We start from the raw sequence: 14,260 nt of genomic DNA on the forward strand, positions 1-14,260 counted from the left end.
CTTGGTGAGAGGGCAGCAGGACAGGCCCTATGAGGAGAGACTGAGGGACCTGAACCTGTTCAGCCTCAGCAAGAGGAGGCTGAGGGGGGACCTGGTGGCTGCCTACAAGCTCATCAGGGGAGATCAACAGCAAATAGGCAGAGCCCTTTTCTTCCCAGCACCACCTGGGGTGACAAGGAACAATAGTAATAAGCTGATGGAGAACAGGTTTAGGTTGGAGATCAGAAGGCAATATTTTACAGTTAGGGTGGCCAAAATCTGGAACCAGCTTCCCAGGGAAGTGGTCCTCTCTCCTACATTGGGCAAATTCAAGAGGAGGTTGGATGATCACCTGTCTGGGGTCTTATGAACCCAGCATTCATTCCTGCCTGTGGCAGGGGGTCAGGCTAGATGATCTGTTTATCTGTTCAGGTCCCTCCTGACCCTAGCTACTATGAAACTATGAGTAATAAACTGCTGATAATAGCTTGCTGAGCACAGAAATGATTTGACCTGTCTTTTGGTTGTGGGCACTGGTGATTCTACCAAACCCTTCACTTTCATAGAACTATAGAAAATTAGGGTTGGAAGGGACCTCAGGAGGTCATCTAGTCCAACCCCCTGCTCTAAGCAAGACCATCCCCAACTAGATCATCCCAGCCAAGGCTTTGTTTGGCTGGGTCTTTAAAACTTGCAGGAATGGAGAATCCAAAGCTTCTCTGGGTAGCCTGTTCCACTGCTTTACTACCCTTCTAGTGAGAGAATTTTTCCTAATATCTAACCTAAACTTCCTTTGCTGCAACTTAAGACCATTGCTGCTTCTTCTGTTGTCTGTCACCACTGAGAACAGTTTAGCTCCATCCTCTTTGGAACCACCCTTCAGGTAGTTGAAGGCTGCTATTAAATGCCCCCTCAGTCTTATCTTCTCCAGACTAAATAAGCCCGGTTTCCTCAGCCTTTCCTCATAAGTCATGGTTCACAGCCCTCCAACCATTTTTGTTGGCCTCTTCTGGACTCTCTCCAATTTGTCTAAATCCTTGGGCCCTTTGAAGGGCCCAAATCTGGACACAGTACCCCAGATGTGGATTCACCAGTGCTGAATAGAGGGGAAGAATCACTTCCCTCCATCTGCTGACAGTGCTCCTACTAGTGCAGCCCAGTATGCCATTAGCCTTTGTGGCAACAAGGGCATACTGTTGGCTCACATTCAGCTTATTGTCTACTGTAACCCCTAGGTTCTTTTCTGCAGAGCTGTTGCTTAGTCAATCAGTCCCCAGCCTGTATCGGTGCATGGGATTGTTCCATCCCAAGTGCAGAACTTTGCACTTGTCCTGGTTGAACCTCATAAGATTCCTTTTAGTTCAATCCTCCAATCTGTTGAAGTATCTCTAAATCCTAGCCCTATCTTGCATTGTATCTACTACTCCCCCCAGCTTGGTGTCATCTGCAAACTTGCTGAGTGTGAATGCCATCCAATCTTCTAGGTCCTTGATGAAGATATTGACCAAAACCAGCCCCAGGTTCGACCCTGGGGTACTCCATTTTACACTGGCTGTCAACTAGACATCGTGCCATTGACTACTGCCCTCTAACCCTGATGATCCAGTCAGTTTTCTGTTCACCTTACGGAACATTCATCCAACCCGTAGTGTCTTATCTTGCTTGTGAGAATGTTGTGGAATACTATATGTTGTGGGGGTTGGTCAGGCAGGACTTGTCCTTGGTGAATCCATGCTGACTGTTCCTAATCACCTTCTTCTCCTCCAGATGCTTAGAAATGGATTCCTTGAAGACCACTGCATGATTTTTTCAGGAACTGAGGTGAGGCTGACCAGTCTGTAGTTTCCTGGATCCTCCTTCTTCCCTTTCTTGAAGATGGGCACTATATTTGCCCTTTTCCAGTCATCTGCAACCTCTTCCAATTGCCATGAGTTTTCAAAGAGGATGGCCAGCGGCTCTGCAATCACATCGGCATCTTTGGGTCAATTGCATCCAGCCCCATGGACTTGTTAACGTCCAGCTTTTCTAAATAGTCCCTAACCTGTTCTTTTGCTACTGTTGGCTGCTCACCTCCTCTCCAAACTGTGCTGTCAGGCTCAGTAGTCTGGGAGCAAACCTTGTCTGTGAAGACTAAGGTGAAAAAGGCATCAAGTACTTTAGTCTTTTCTGCATCCTCTGTCACTAGGTTGCCTCCCCCATTTAATAAAGGACCCACGCTTTCCCTGATCCTCCTCTTGTTGCTGTCATGCGTGTAGAAACCCTTCTTGTTACCTTTCACGTCCCTTGCTAGTTGCAACTCCAGGTGCACTTTGGCCTACTTGATTTCATCCTTGTAGGCTCGAGCAGTACTCATATACTCCTCCCTAGTTGCTTGTTCAAGTTTCCACTTCTTGTAAACTCTTTCTGTGTTTTAGCTTACTGAAGAATTACGTGCTAAGCCAAGCTGGTCTTCTGCTGTACTTGATAGTCTTCCTGTACATTGGGATGGTTTGTTCCTGCAGCCTCAGTAAGATTTACTTAAAGTACAGCCATCTCTCCTGGACTCCTTTCCCTTTCAGACTGGCCTCCCAGGGGATCCTGCCCATCAGTTCCCTGAGAGAGTCAGAGTCTGCTTTTCTGAAGTCCAGGATCCATACTCTGCTTGTTCTCCTTCTTTCTTTTTCTCAGAATCCTGAACTCAGTCATCTCATGGTCACTGGTGCCCAAGTTGCCATCCACTACTACATTCCCCACCAATTCTTCCCTGTTTGTGAGCAGCGGGTCAAGAAGAGCATGGCTTCTAGTTGGTTCTCCAACACTTGCACCAGGAAGTTGTCCTTAACACTTTCCAAAAAATTCCTGGATTGCCTGTGCATTGCTGTACCAGCAGATGTCAGAGTGATTGAAATCTCTCATGAGAACCAGGGCCTGTGGTCAGGAAACTTTTGCTAGCTGTTTGAAGAAATCTTCATCTTGTTCTGGTGGTCTTTAGTGGACACCCACCATGATGTCACCCTTGGTGCTTTCCCCTCTGACCCTAACCCAAAGACTTTCAACAGGCTTTTCTCCAGTCATATAGCTCTTTTACCTAAAGAGCAATTCCCCTTTCTTTTCTCCTCCACCTGTCCTTCCTGAACAGTTTATCCCCATCCATGACATTATTCCAGTTATGCAAGCTATCCCACCAAGTCTCTGTTATTCCAATCATGTCATATTCTGGGACTTTGCAAGGACTTCCAATTCTTTCTGCTTGCTTCCCAGGCTCCATGCATTCATGTACAGACACCTGAAGTAACTAGCTAATTGCCCTACTTTGTCAGGAAAGAATGAGAAGGCCTCCTCTGTTGCCACCTCATGTTTGCATTTCCTCCAGGTCATCCACTTCCCCTCTTACCTCCGGGCTTTGGTCTCTGTCCCCCAGCAAACCTAGCTTAAAGCCCTCCTTACCAGGTTAGCATGCCTGTCTGTGAAGATGCTGTTCCCTCTCTTTGTCAGGTATATCCCATCCTAGCAGTCCTTCTTGGAACAACATCCTGTGGTCGAAGAAGCCTGCACAGCCATACATTGATCTTCAGGATGCTTCCCCTCCTGCCTGTGCCCTTTCCCTTGACTGGAAGGATCAAGGAGAACACCACCTGAGCCCCCACCCCCTTCACCCTTGCACCCAGAGCCCTGTAGTCACTTTTGATCTGCTCAGGGTCTTCCTTGGCAATATCATTGGTGCCTGTGGTGGCTGGGCGATTGCTGGGGCCCTTGCCGGGAACCCAGAATGTTAGGTGGGTACTTCAACGTGTGGAGTGGAAGTAGGCACGGATGCGTATTGGTTGCAACAAGGTTGTTTACTTACTCTACTGATGTGTGCAGCATAGGAAGAACTGGCTTAATTGCAGTTACAAACGAGTTAAAAACGTAGCAAGAATTCTCTGAGATGAGATGAGACGAGACGTTCCTCAAATGGCTTATCGAGTGCACAGGGAGGGGATACGTCGGGAAGGTCGATGACGGGGAGTTGTTGGTGGGTGATCAGTCTGCCAAGTTTACTTCTGGATGCGTGTGGAGTTCTCTGACTTGGGCGGAAACTGCTTTGATCTTTATATGGATAGCAAGCCAATTGCTAGTTGCCAAGTAGGAATAATTTGTAACCGGCCAATGGGTGGCGCTTGTTTGAACGATGCGGCCGTTGGACTTGGCGGGCTTTTCACTATGGCGGAATTTTCCATTGCACCGGGACTTTTACTGTGCCAATTACGAGGGCTTGGGGATTTTCCACTGTGGCAGGAAATTCCACTGTGCCAGAGGCATCCAGTTACTAGGTTCTGACAGTGCCCACATGGATGAGCAGCATGGGGTAGTAGTCAGAGAGCCAGATGAGTCCATGACATCTCAGATCTGGGCTCTGGGCAAGCAGCAGAACTTCCAAAGCAACAGGTCAGGCCAACAAACGGATGCCTCCGTTCCCCATAGAAGGAAGTCTCCAACCACTACGACTTTGTCTACTAGTGGCCTGATTTTGCCAGTGCCTAGGACATATCCCAGATATTTTGTTTCTGTGTAACCCTGGTGTCATTTAGCCAGGTTAGCTCTGAGACCCTTTACTTGTACTGCTTGCAACGTCTCCTTTTTCTGCAGCAGGTGGTCTGCCCATGTGTTGGTAAATATTACCACATTGTCTAGATAGGTGGTGGCATATACCTGGTACAGACAGCAGACTTTATCCATTTAATGTTGGAAAGTTGCTGGGGCGCTGTGTAAACCATTAAGAGACAAAAAAGTAAGGTCCTGAAGTGATGCAGTCCCTAGGATGTTGTGAAGGCTGTGATTTTCTGGGACACTGGGTCCAAAGGAATCTACCAATATGCTTTGGTCAAGTCCTGGATGATTAAATAGCTGGCATTCCCTATTCTCTCCACCACTAATCTATTCTGAGCATAGTTATGTATCACATTTTGAAGCTGTGTTGATTTTGCAAAAGTCCCTGCAAAACCCAGACAGACTGGTCAGGCTTTGGCACCAACACAGTTGGGCTACTCCACTCACTGGCTGATTCCTCAATTACCTTCAAGTCTAATATTTTCATCACTTCTTGTAACACTTCTTTAAAGTCTTCCAAGAGGTTTTAGATCTCAGGCCATTGAGTTGGGGTCAAATTCTCCCCCAGCATGAAGCCAGTTATTGGATTTTGGAGGTGATCTGTACTTCCCTAGTCAACTCCCAGTGAATGTATAGAAACCAGACGGGCCTCACAGGTAATTTGTGAGCCTGACATTTTACCACTAAGTGGACTTCATAATTCATCTGGCCAGCTGTCCACAGGATCTCAAAATGACACTGCCACTTTGCCAGTAACTTAGGAGCAACAGTAGGACCAAGTCTCCTGGCTGATGGACCTGGAGTCGAGCATTTTTGTTATATTGTTGCTCTTGCTCCTGTTGGGCTACCTCAATTTTTCCTTTTGAGGGCCCCCACTAGATCTAAACTTTCCCTCAGCTTCAGTACATACTAAACTATGTTTTGGGTTGTTATCCCCTGGTCCTACCAGGACTCTTGAAGGAGGTATAACACACCCCAGGGTTGCCTCCTGTATAGTAACTCGAAGGGAAAAAAGCCTGTGGAGGCCCAGGGTTATGGTCCTCTCATAGGCTGAACAGTAGGTAGGATAGCAGTTGGTTCCAGTTTTGAAGTTCCTCAGAGGCAGACTTCCTCAGCATCCCCTTCAGTGTTTGATTAAATCAGGGGCATGCAAAATCTGGTCCATGGGCCAGATTGGGCCCCCACAGGTTACATTTCCCAGCAGTCCCTGCCCACATTGTTGCACCTAGTTTCCATGGAGACCCCGGCAGCGCTGTGATAGCGCTGGGCCAGGCATTCCATGTAGACTGGCCCCAGCAGTACTGGGAAGGCGCGTGGCTGGGCGGGGAACTGCTTCAGGACTGGGATTTTGTGGCAGTGACAGCACGGTCTGGAGCCATGGCAGAGCTGTGATCTGCTGCTCGCATGCAGGCAGCGGATTGCATGTGTGCCCCGACTCCGGACCATGCTGTCACAACTGCAGGATCCTAGTCCTGACCCTGGAGCAGTTCTCTGCCCAGTGATGTGTCCTGCCAGCGCTGCTGAGGCTAGTCTCTATGGAAAGCTTGGCCCCATGCTATCACGGTGCTGCCACTGCTGAGGTCTTCATGGTAAGCAGCCACAGCAGTGCAGGCAGGGGCTGCTGGGAAATGCTGTCCATCCACCAGCCAGAACCACCATTTTGCCCACCCCTGGTTTAAATGGTTTGACCAGTCCATCCATTTGGGGATGGTACACTGAAGTCCCTACAGAATGAACTTTTAGTAAGTCCCAGACCTCCTGTAGCAACCAAGACATGAAAGTCGTACTCTGGTCCATTAAAACCTCTCTAGGGATGCCCACCTGGGAGAAAATCTGTAGCAGCTGAGCAGATTGTAGCAACCTCAGGGTAGCAGGTAGCATAGTCTACCAGGATCAGTATAAACCTCTGTCCCCTTGCACTGGGCTCTAGTCCCAGCAAGTCCACCCCAGCCTGCTCAAATGGTATGCTAACCACAGGGAAGGGCACCAGTGGCTGAGCTGCATCCCAACTAGCTGGCACTCAGGCAGGGCACACAATATTATTTAACTTTCAGATATATTCCAGGCCAAAAAACCTCACTAGTATTCTATCTTGGGTCTTTTCCACCCCTAAATGGCTCCCCCAGTGTGTCATATGCTAGTTTCAACACCTGGTGGTGGTATTGTTTCAGGGCCAACAGTTGGGATCTCAAGGTTGTCTTTGGTCACCTTCATCAGGAGGACCCCATGGGGGTCTTGAGCTGCTAAATGGGCATCTGTTATAGCCCCATTGGCCCATCCCAACTGACCATACAGAGGGGCATATACCAGATCCTCTCTTTGATCCCAGATGATCTTTTAGCCTTCTCACTGATCTAATCTGCTCTCCTGGTGAGTGCCAGAGGTTTCCTGATCCTTTACTTCCTTTGAAGGAGGTTTAAGATCACGCTGCACCCTGACCACTTTTCTGGAGCATTTCTTCTGGCTGGTGAGGGCCTCTCACCTGATTTGCTGCTGATATTGATGTGATCAGGGTTGTGGTCCAAAAAATCTTGGTGTGAGCAGGGAAATAGCTCCTCTAGTCCTGGCTCTGCAAGACTGGGGTCCCCTAGAGGCTTATCCATTCTCTGGGCCAGTTGGATTAGCTTGGCCATTGAGCCCCAGTCTCATGCCACCACCACAGGGTAGGCTAAATGCAGGCCATTGCTGCTGGTATGTGCCCCTCCTGTCCCCTGATGGTCAGGCTCTTGTTGGCTATGGGGTAGGATTGGGTGTCCCCACGAATACATGTGATGTATGCTGTGATGTATTCACCTACTGGGATGTTTGCTGGACTCACCAACTGCTCATGTACAAATAATTTCCTGGAGCCCAAGTCTGAGTCTGAGTCCTACCACTTGGATATCCCTTATCTTTACAGGGACCACATATCCTCTCTGGTCTGGGTTCTCCTGTCTTGCCTTTGAGACCAATGCATGGGAATATTCACAGTCCATCTGTGGGCATTCCCAATATCTGTGCCCTTTCTCCCCATGTTGGAAACATGTCATCTGCACCTCCCTTTCTCCACCTGGGCTGTGCAGATGTCTTAGATCAATAGCTCTCCTCCTGCCTGAGGCCTATGGGAAGACTAAGGTAATACCTCTATCCGAGACCTCCCTAGACCACTGGCTGATTTACCCTGGAGCCCTGGCTTCCTCGGGCCTGTAGGCTGCCAGCTTCCCTGGGGTTCTTGGCAGTCTAATTCTGCCCTCAGGAAGTCCTCTACTGTGTATGTGGATTCTTCCAGGCTAGCCACCCAGGCAGTACACTGACCTCTGGGCTTTTATTGGGAGGAGGGTGCTGAATTATTCCAGTGCAACTAGTTTCACCTCTTCAGATGACCAGGAGTCCAGATTTAGCCACCAAGTACATATGTCTTTTAGCCTCTGGGCCTTAACCTGGTGCCACACATTCATGTTCCAAATCTCCATATGGAACTGGCAATGATGATAAGCCTCCCACCATAAATCTCAGCTTGTTCAGTATGGCTGCTTTGGGGGACCTATAGTACTGAGCTGGTACTAGTCGGCTCCCATGGCCCAGGAAGTGGCCTGGGCCTCCCCAGTGAACAGGAGGGCCACCCTCACAGCCCATGTGCCCCATGGTCACTGATACCTCTGACACCCATTCAGACATGGCAAGAAAAGCCTCCAGAACATCTGCCGGTCCCATCTCTGTGAAGGTTGCTCTGTCTAAACTCTGGGAAGCTGGTGACTCACCCATGTGGGAAGGGGTCCATCTTACATACAGTTGCTGTTTCAGGAACTCCTGCTGTTGTCACTGAAACTGCTGTAGTTGTTGCTACTGCTCTCTATGGAACTCCTGCTGCTTGGTTTGGAGCTGCTGAAATAGCTGCTACTGTTGCTGTTGCTGCAGTCATGCAGCCCCTCCAGCCATTTTAACAGGGTCCAGGTCTCCATGGCAGACATTGGGTTTTAGACTGCCCACATTCTCCACCACACGTAGAAGGTTATCACTCAGTTCTTTATTTTTCCTGGGGCAAACTTGTCCTCCCAAGGAAAACAGCTTCCATAACAAAGCAAGTTCCTAAACAAACATACAATCAACAAAGTGTTAACTCACAGCTATGATCCTTCCTCAGACCTAGATAAAGGACACTGTGGCTTATCTCCTGCACACTGCCCTCTTCCCTCTCTCCTCAACAGCTCAGCTCCCTGGGAACTTTTAACTTCCTCCAGGCCAGACACTGACTACTGTCAGCTGGACCCTTGCTGAGCATGCAGGCTATTGCTTTTAACCACCCACAGCTGTGCTTCTGTCCCTGAGTCTTGCATCCGGTCACAGTCTTCCATTGACTTCAGTGCAACTTGGTACAGGCAGGAGTGTTATGATGAACTGGCCAGATGAATGCTTTTGTCTCATAGAGGAACTTTTGTGAAAACCTTTTTCAAGGTTGTTTATCTAGAGGAGCTTGATCCAACACCCAATGAAGCCAGTGGGAGTTGCCCACTGGGGCACTGGACTGCAGTCCCAGTCCTTCCTTTCCAACATGGAATTGGTAGAGGTTGGGTAGCTTTCCTGTTTTTCAAATTTCACCTTGCTTCTCTTTTGCAGAGTGTCTGTCAGACCAGCTTTCAGGCAACCTCATCCTTGCGAATCTCATCAGTTCATGCCAGCTTGGATCCCTGTGTCAGGTACTGTTTGTATATAATTTACAGGTCTAGACTGCATTCTATGTGGGTACCTGTGTCTGGACTGCAGCAAAAATGAAGTTTTCTAAAGAGGGAAACTTCAATCCCCATAAAGCCATTAAAATTCATATCATGGGTCAGGCTAGTAAGTTAGTGTCACCATCCACTGCTATTCTAGAGGGGCCGAGCATTGATTTTCTGTCCTGGATGCTCTCTGCCTGAGCTGGATAGTGCTTGTTAGTACAAAGAAGGCAGTGTGGTCAATGCTTTGAGCAAGGGAGGGCTGGCTGAGTGGCACCTCACAGCACTCAACTATGATTAACAGATGGGTCACAAAAAGGGTGGCATGGAATTGTCATGAAAAGGATGACAGCTGCAACAGGGTCCGAATGCTGGAGTGCTTAAAATACAGCAATATTCTGGACCTCAGTAGATATACAAATACCCCACCCCCAAAATTCCCCTTCTGCCCTCAATATGTAGTATTGTTTCTAGACAGAATGGCAAAATCGTGCAAGCTGCAGTTCTACTCTGTGGTGGAAAGTAGGAGTTCTTGCTCTTTGTGGGGAGGGATCCAGTGGGAACCTAAGATCCTATTCCTTCACCTCCTCAGCAGTTCTGGCAGAGGTTTAACATTAGCCCTAGCAGACAATCTATTACAGATAATGTTGTTTAAGGGGAAAAGAGGATTCTGGGGGCAAGTGGTACTTTTATACATGCAAAAGTCAGGAGGTGTCTGCAGTTAAATATGAAAGGAAGTGCGAGCTTTGGCTGAAAAGTTTGCACAGAAAAAAAATCCCCCATCAAGCCCCCATCTTATTTCTTGGGATGGAAGAGAGATCATTACACCTCATTCAGAGGTGATGTTAACCAACCAGAAAATCCCAGCGCTTGGTTAAGAAAAAGGAAGAACTAAAGAGTCAAAATAGTGGGTATGGTGGCAAGTGGGAACTCGGAAGACTCTACACAGGCAGGTAACATCTCTTCCCCATTCTCAATGTAGAATATTTACTCAGGGGACACATGTTGTTGCTTGTTAGTAGAAGAACACATACAGTCTGCCTATTTTATCCCCTCCAAACTCGAAAATGTGGACTCCATTAGTGCTGAGAAAACACACACCACAGGAAAAACAAAACTAGGGATTTAGTGGCATGACTACCATTTTAAATATCCATGCAACTCTTCTGCCCAGCAGCCTAAGCCTTTGAAAAATGATGCTTCTTAATATTCCATTGCAATGAAAAACTTACAATCAATGCTGCCTAGAAATAGATGCATGAGTATTATCCTTTCTGAGGGTCTTTATGATTTATACATGGTACCCTATGCACCTCATTGTTTTCCTTCTTTTCCTTCTTTAATCTTATAGATTAAACATGAATGAAATAACATATATTAAATAGAGAAAAATCTAATCAAATCCAAACAGTCATGTGATTAGAAAGGTAGCAGAAGTCAAAGGGAGCAGCACTGTAGTTGTGGAATGGTAAACAAATTAAAAGTGAGATGTTGGTATCCAGCAGAGTTGCTATAAGCCTCCTGTTGATCTTGTTGTGATAGGCAACTACGGTGCCTGGTTGTATGTAGAGTAATCTTATGGAGCAAGAGGTTAGACAGTGAAGTTTACATTTAGTCCTCTCCAGTATTCTCTAGGTCAATGAGTCTCAACCAGGGTGTTGTAAGATCCTTCTAAGAGTGTAGGGGGATGCCACACAATATTAGCACTGAAAGGTGTGCAAACATCTACACGATTTGTAAGATAAACTTACAGATTTCCAATAGGAATCCATGGCATCAAGGACATCTTAACTTGCTGTGGTCTTTTTGAGGTCTTTGCAACAGAAGAATTGCGCTATTATTTTTCTGTAGTCAAAAAATGAGTGAAAGCTAATTGCTGGCACTTTATAAAGAGGACCTTGAGTCTAACAAGCAGCATGTTGAGTGTGAAAAGCCTAAATGCCACTGCTGTAGGTAAAAATATTCATCAGTGTTCTAAATGAATAATACTAGAAAGTAGTTGGTGAAACTCTCAACTAGAAAGATCTGAGCAACGTGACCTGTAGAGAGAGAATAATATTAGTCTTCCTCCTTTCTGTATTAAAATAAATGTTTCATACTCTGTTCTTCCTTAAATGTTCTCAAAGGATATGCTGACCAGACAATAGGCTCCAGTTTAAGGATAGATTTTACCAATGCTCTTGAAGGGATTGCTGAGAAAATTTGCAGTGGAGTGGAAATGACGATGAGGACAGAAATGAGAAGGAATGATCTAAGTCACTGAGAAGAAATGATTTGGTTCACTTGGTAAACTAGTCAGAATTCAACCATGCATGGTATAATTGGGTGACTCCTAAGGACATTCATTTAGGAACAACAAACATAAACCATGCTTATTGAATGGGAGATTGTGTTCTGGAAGGCTGAAAATGACATAGAGGTCATTGTAAAGAACCAGCTGAACACGAGTTCCCTGTGCAGAGCTGTAGTGATATGGTGCCAGTGCCTTGATAGGGACATATTCAAAGGTGTTGGTGAGCTTCAAGTGTGATTTGCGATCTAGAAAACTTGCTGCATAGTGATAAACTAAAGGATCTCAACGTATGTAGCATGTCAAAGTGAAGTTTAACACATCACTGGTCATGATTGGTAAATACACAGGCTAAACATACCTGATCTTAAAGGGCGCTTGTCCACATAATTGGAATTTACCCACTAAAAATCTTCCTGGTTTAATTTTCCTTTCTTAGTGTATGATGGTTAAATAAATAACATGGACGTGATCTACCACGTAAGGGCTTATTATGCTATAACTAGTAAAATGCACTAGGGGACACATCAGAACAATTTTACACTCTTGCCCTTTCAGTACTACTTTACTGCCAAATGGCACTTTAGGACAAGAAATGCCCTGCCACAGCATTTCTGCCACTCGCTTTTCCTACGTGCAAGTTGCACAGGGTACTCAGGGATCTGGGGCATGAAATCTTTCTGTGCAAGGCCCTGCAGGGTATACAAACAATGCACATATTCAAGGCGTGGGGGGGTACCCTTAGGGCTGCACAATGTTTCCACCAGACGCTGGTTGCAGGGTACCCTTTGGGCTACCCAAGCATCACCCCCTGCCCTAGCTTGGTGGCCCTTGCTTTTCCTGGGTGCAAGTTTCAAGTTGCATGCTTTTCCTTGGTGCAAGTTGCATGGGGTGCTCGGGGGTCTGGGGCATGCAGTCTTTCCATGCAAAGCCCCACAGGGCTCCCCAAGTGTACACAAGCATCGCACATACCCAAGGCTGGCCAGGGGGGTGGGGGGCGGGGGAAGAGGGTTTGGGGTCCCCACAACTCTGGGCAGGAGCAGGATAAAAAGTTGAGGGTGACCAGGGCCAGTGGCAGTGGGGGGTGGGGGGGAAATCACATGCCACTGTAGGGAGAAGAGAGTTGCACGCTCTTGGAGAGGCTTGAGTCCTGCAATGCACCCAGCTCTGGGTTGTAATGGCCACATATAACAGTGTATGGTGCAGGCTGTGCTAAACTGTTATATCTGGTTGCTCTACCCAGCCCTGGGGTGTATCTCAGCCCTCCCCATATACTATTATATGCAGCTGTTACACCCCAGAGCTAGGGCCTCCCTGGGAGTAGTGAAGGGGGTGAGGGGCACAGGCAGAGCTAGGGGGCAGTGGCTTGGCTGTAAAGCATGATCATGTTTTCTGTGTGCTTGTTGTATATTGTGCCTCCTGTAGGACTGGAGAGGACCATTTCCAATCCGCCCTCAGACCATTACCTTAAGATTCCTCAACAGGATCTGTAAAACCAGTTGAGTGACTCTGGCCAAATCCTGGAGTGGTGACCCCCTTTGGCCACCTGTAACCTGAGATCCTGCTGCTGCCTTTGTCTATGGTAATTTGCATCGCCACAACCTCACAGAAGACCTGAGGCTTTTCACTGCAGCTCAGGTTACAGCTCTCTCCTCACCAGTCTGTGCCTTGAGGCAGACCTCAGAACCTGGCTTTTCCGGAGCTTGAACAGACACCAGTCCAGTTCAGTAAACCATATAATTTCCTCTGCTAGAAGCAGATTTCTGTGATGTAACTCTTCTAGAGCCACCAATATTATTGGTTTCTTGTCGCTTGCCCCATTAGGAATAGAGGAAGCCATGCCCTAGCAAGCAGTCCACAGAGACAGATCCCCATTCCAGCATTACCCTCTGGTATGCCAAAGGCCTATTCCATGATTAATTACTCAGAGCTACCCGACCTCTACCACATAGACCCAATGCTACAGGTTAGGGTTTTCTAACAGAACTGGCAAAAGCCTGCTTAGCTGTGACTTTATTTGCTCTGTTCATCAGTCAGCCACCCCCCACATTTCTGAGGTCCCAGGAACATTTCACTTGCAAAATTCCCTGCCAGTCCCCCCTCTGCCTGGGCCTGGGGCTGTTGGGGACTCCCTGCTTGCAGTGAGTGGCCTGCTCTCACCATCCACTGTTTTGGGGACTCTCCTGGACACCTCTGACCAGAGTCTTGCATGGCCCAAAGCGTAGCCTGATTTGACAGCCCCATGCACACTGTAATAAGTATATAGGCTCAAATAAGGAATTTCTTTTGGGCTGGGATTAGAGACGGAAATCCTTCTTAGGCCCCCCTACACCATGACTCTCTAACACTGGGAGACTCTCCCAGACATCTCTTACTAGAGTCTTGCCTGGCCCAATGTGCTGTTTGTTCATACCAGGCTGCCAACTCACAGCCCCCCCATGCACACTATACTAAGTATATGGGCTTGAATAAGGAACTGGTTTTTGGGCTGGGATGACAGCTGGAAATTCTTCCTGGGCCAGCCCACAAGATCAGGGGTGTCCAGGAGAGTCCCCAGTGCCAGAGGCAAGGCATGGGGTGGCCCTAGCTCTGGGGTATAATGGCCACATATAACAGTGTATGGGGAGGGCTGAGATACACCCCAGAGCTAGGTGCAATGGCCACATATAACATTTCATCAGAGCCTTCACCATACACAGTTAGACATGGCCCTTACACTCCAGGCATT

The 14,260-nt window shown here is 47.6% G+C and overlaps 1 protein-coding gene across 1 annotated transcript in view; it reads left to right on the forward strand.

The window, feature by feature from the left end:
• TSPAN4 (tetraspanin 4) overlaps window positions 1-14,260 on the forward strand; it is an 857,269-nt gene that overhangs the window by 301,603 nt on the left and 541,406 nt on the right. Inside the window, 1 exon segment of the mRNA XM_006039403.3 lies at window positions 9,145-9,224. Coding sequence (XP_006039465.2) covers window positions 9,145-9,224 — 80 coding nt within the window.

This window comes from Alligator sinensis, unplaced genomic scaffold (assembly GCF_000455745.1).
Source record: "Alligator sinensis unplaced genomic scaffold, ASM45574v1 scaffold950_1, whole genome shotgun sequence".
NCBI lineage: Eukaryota > Metazoa > Chordata > Crocodylia > Alligatoridae > Alligator > Alligator sinensis.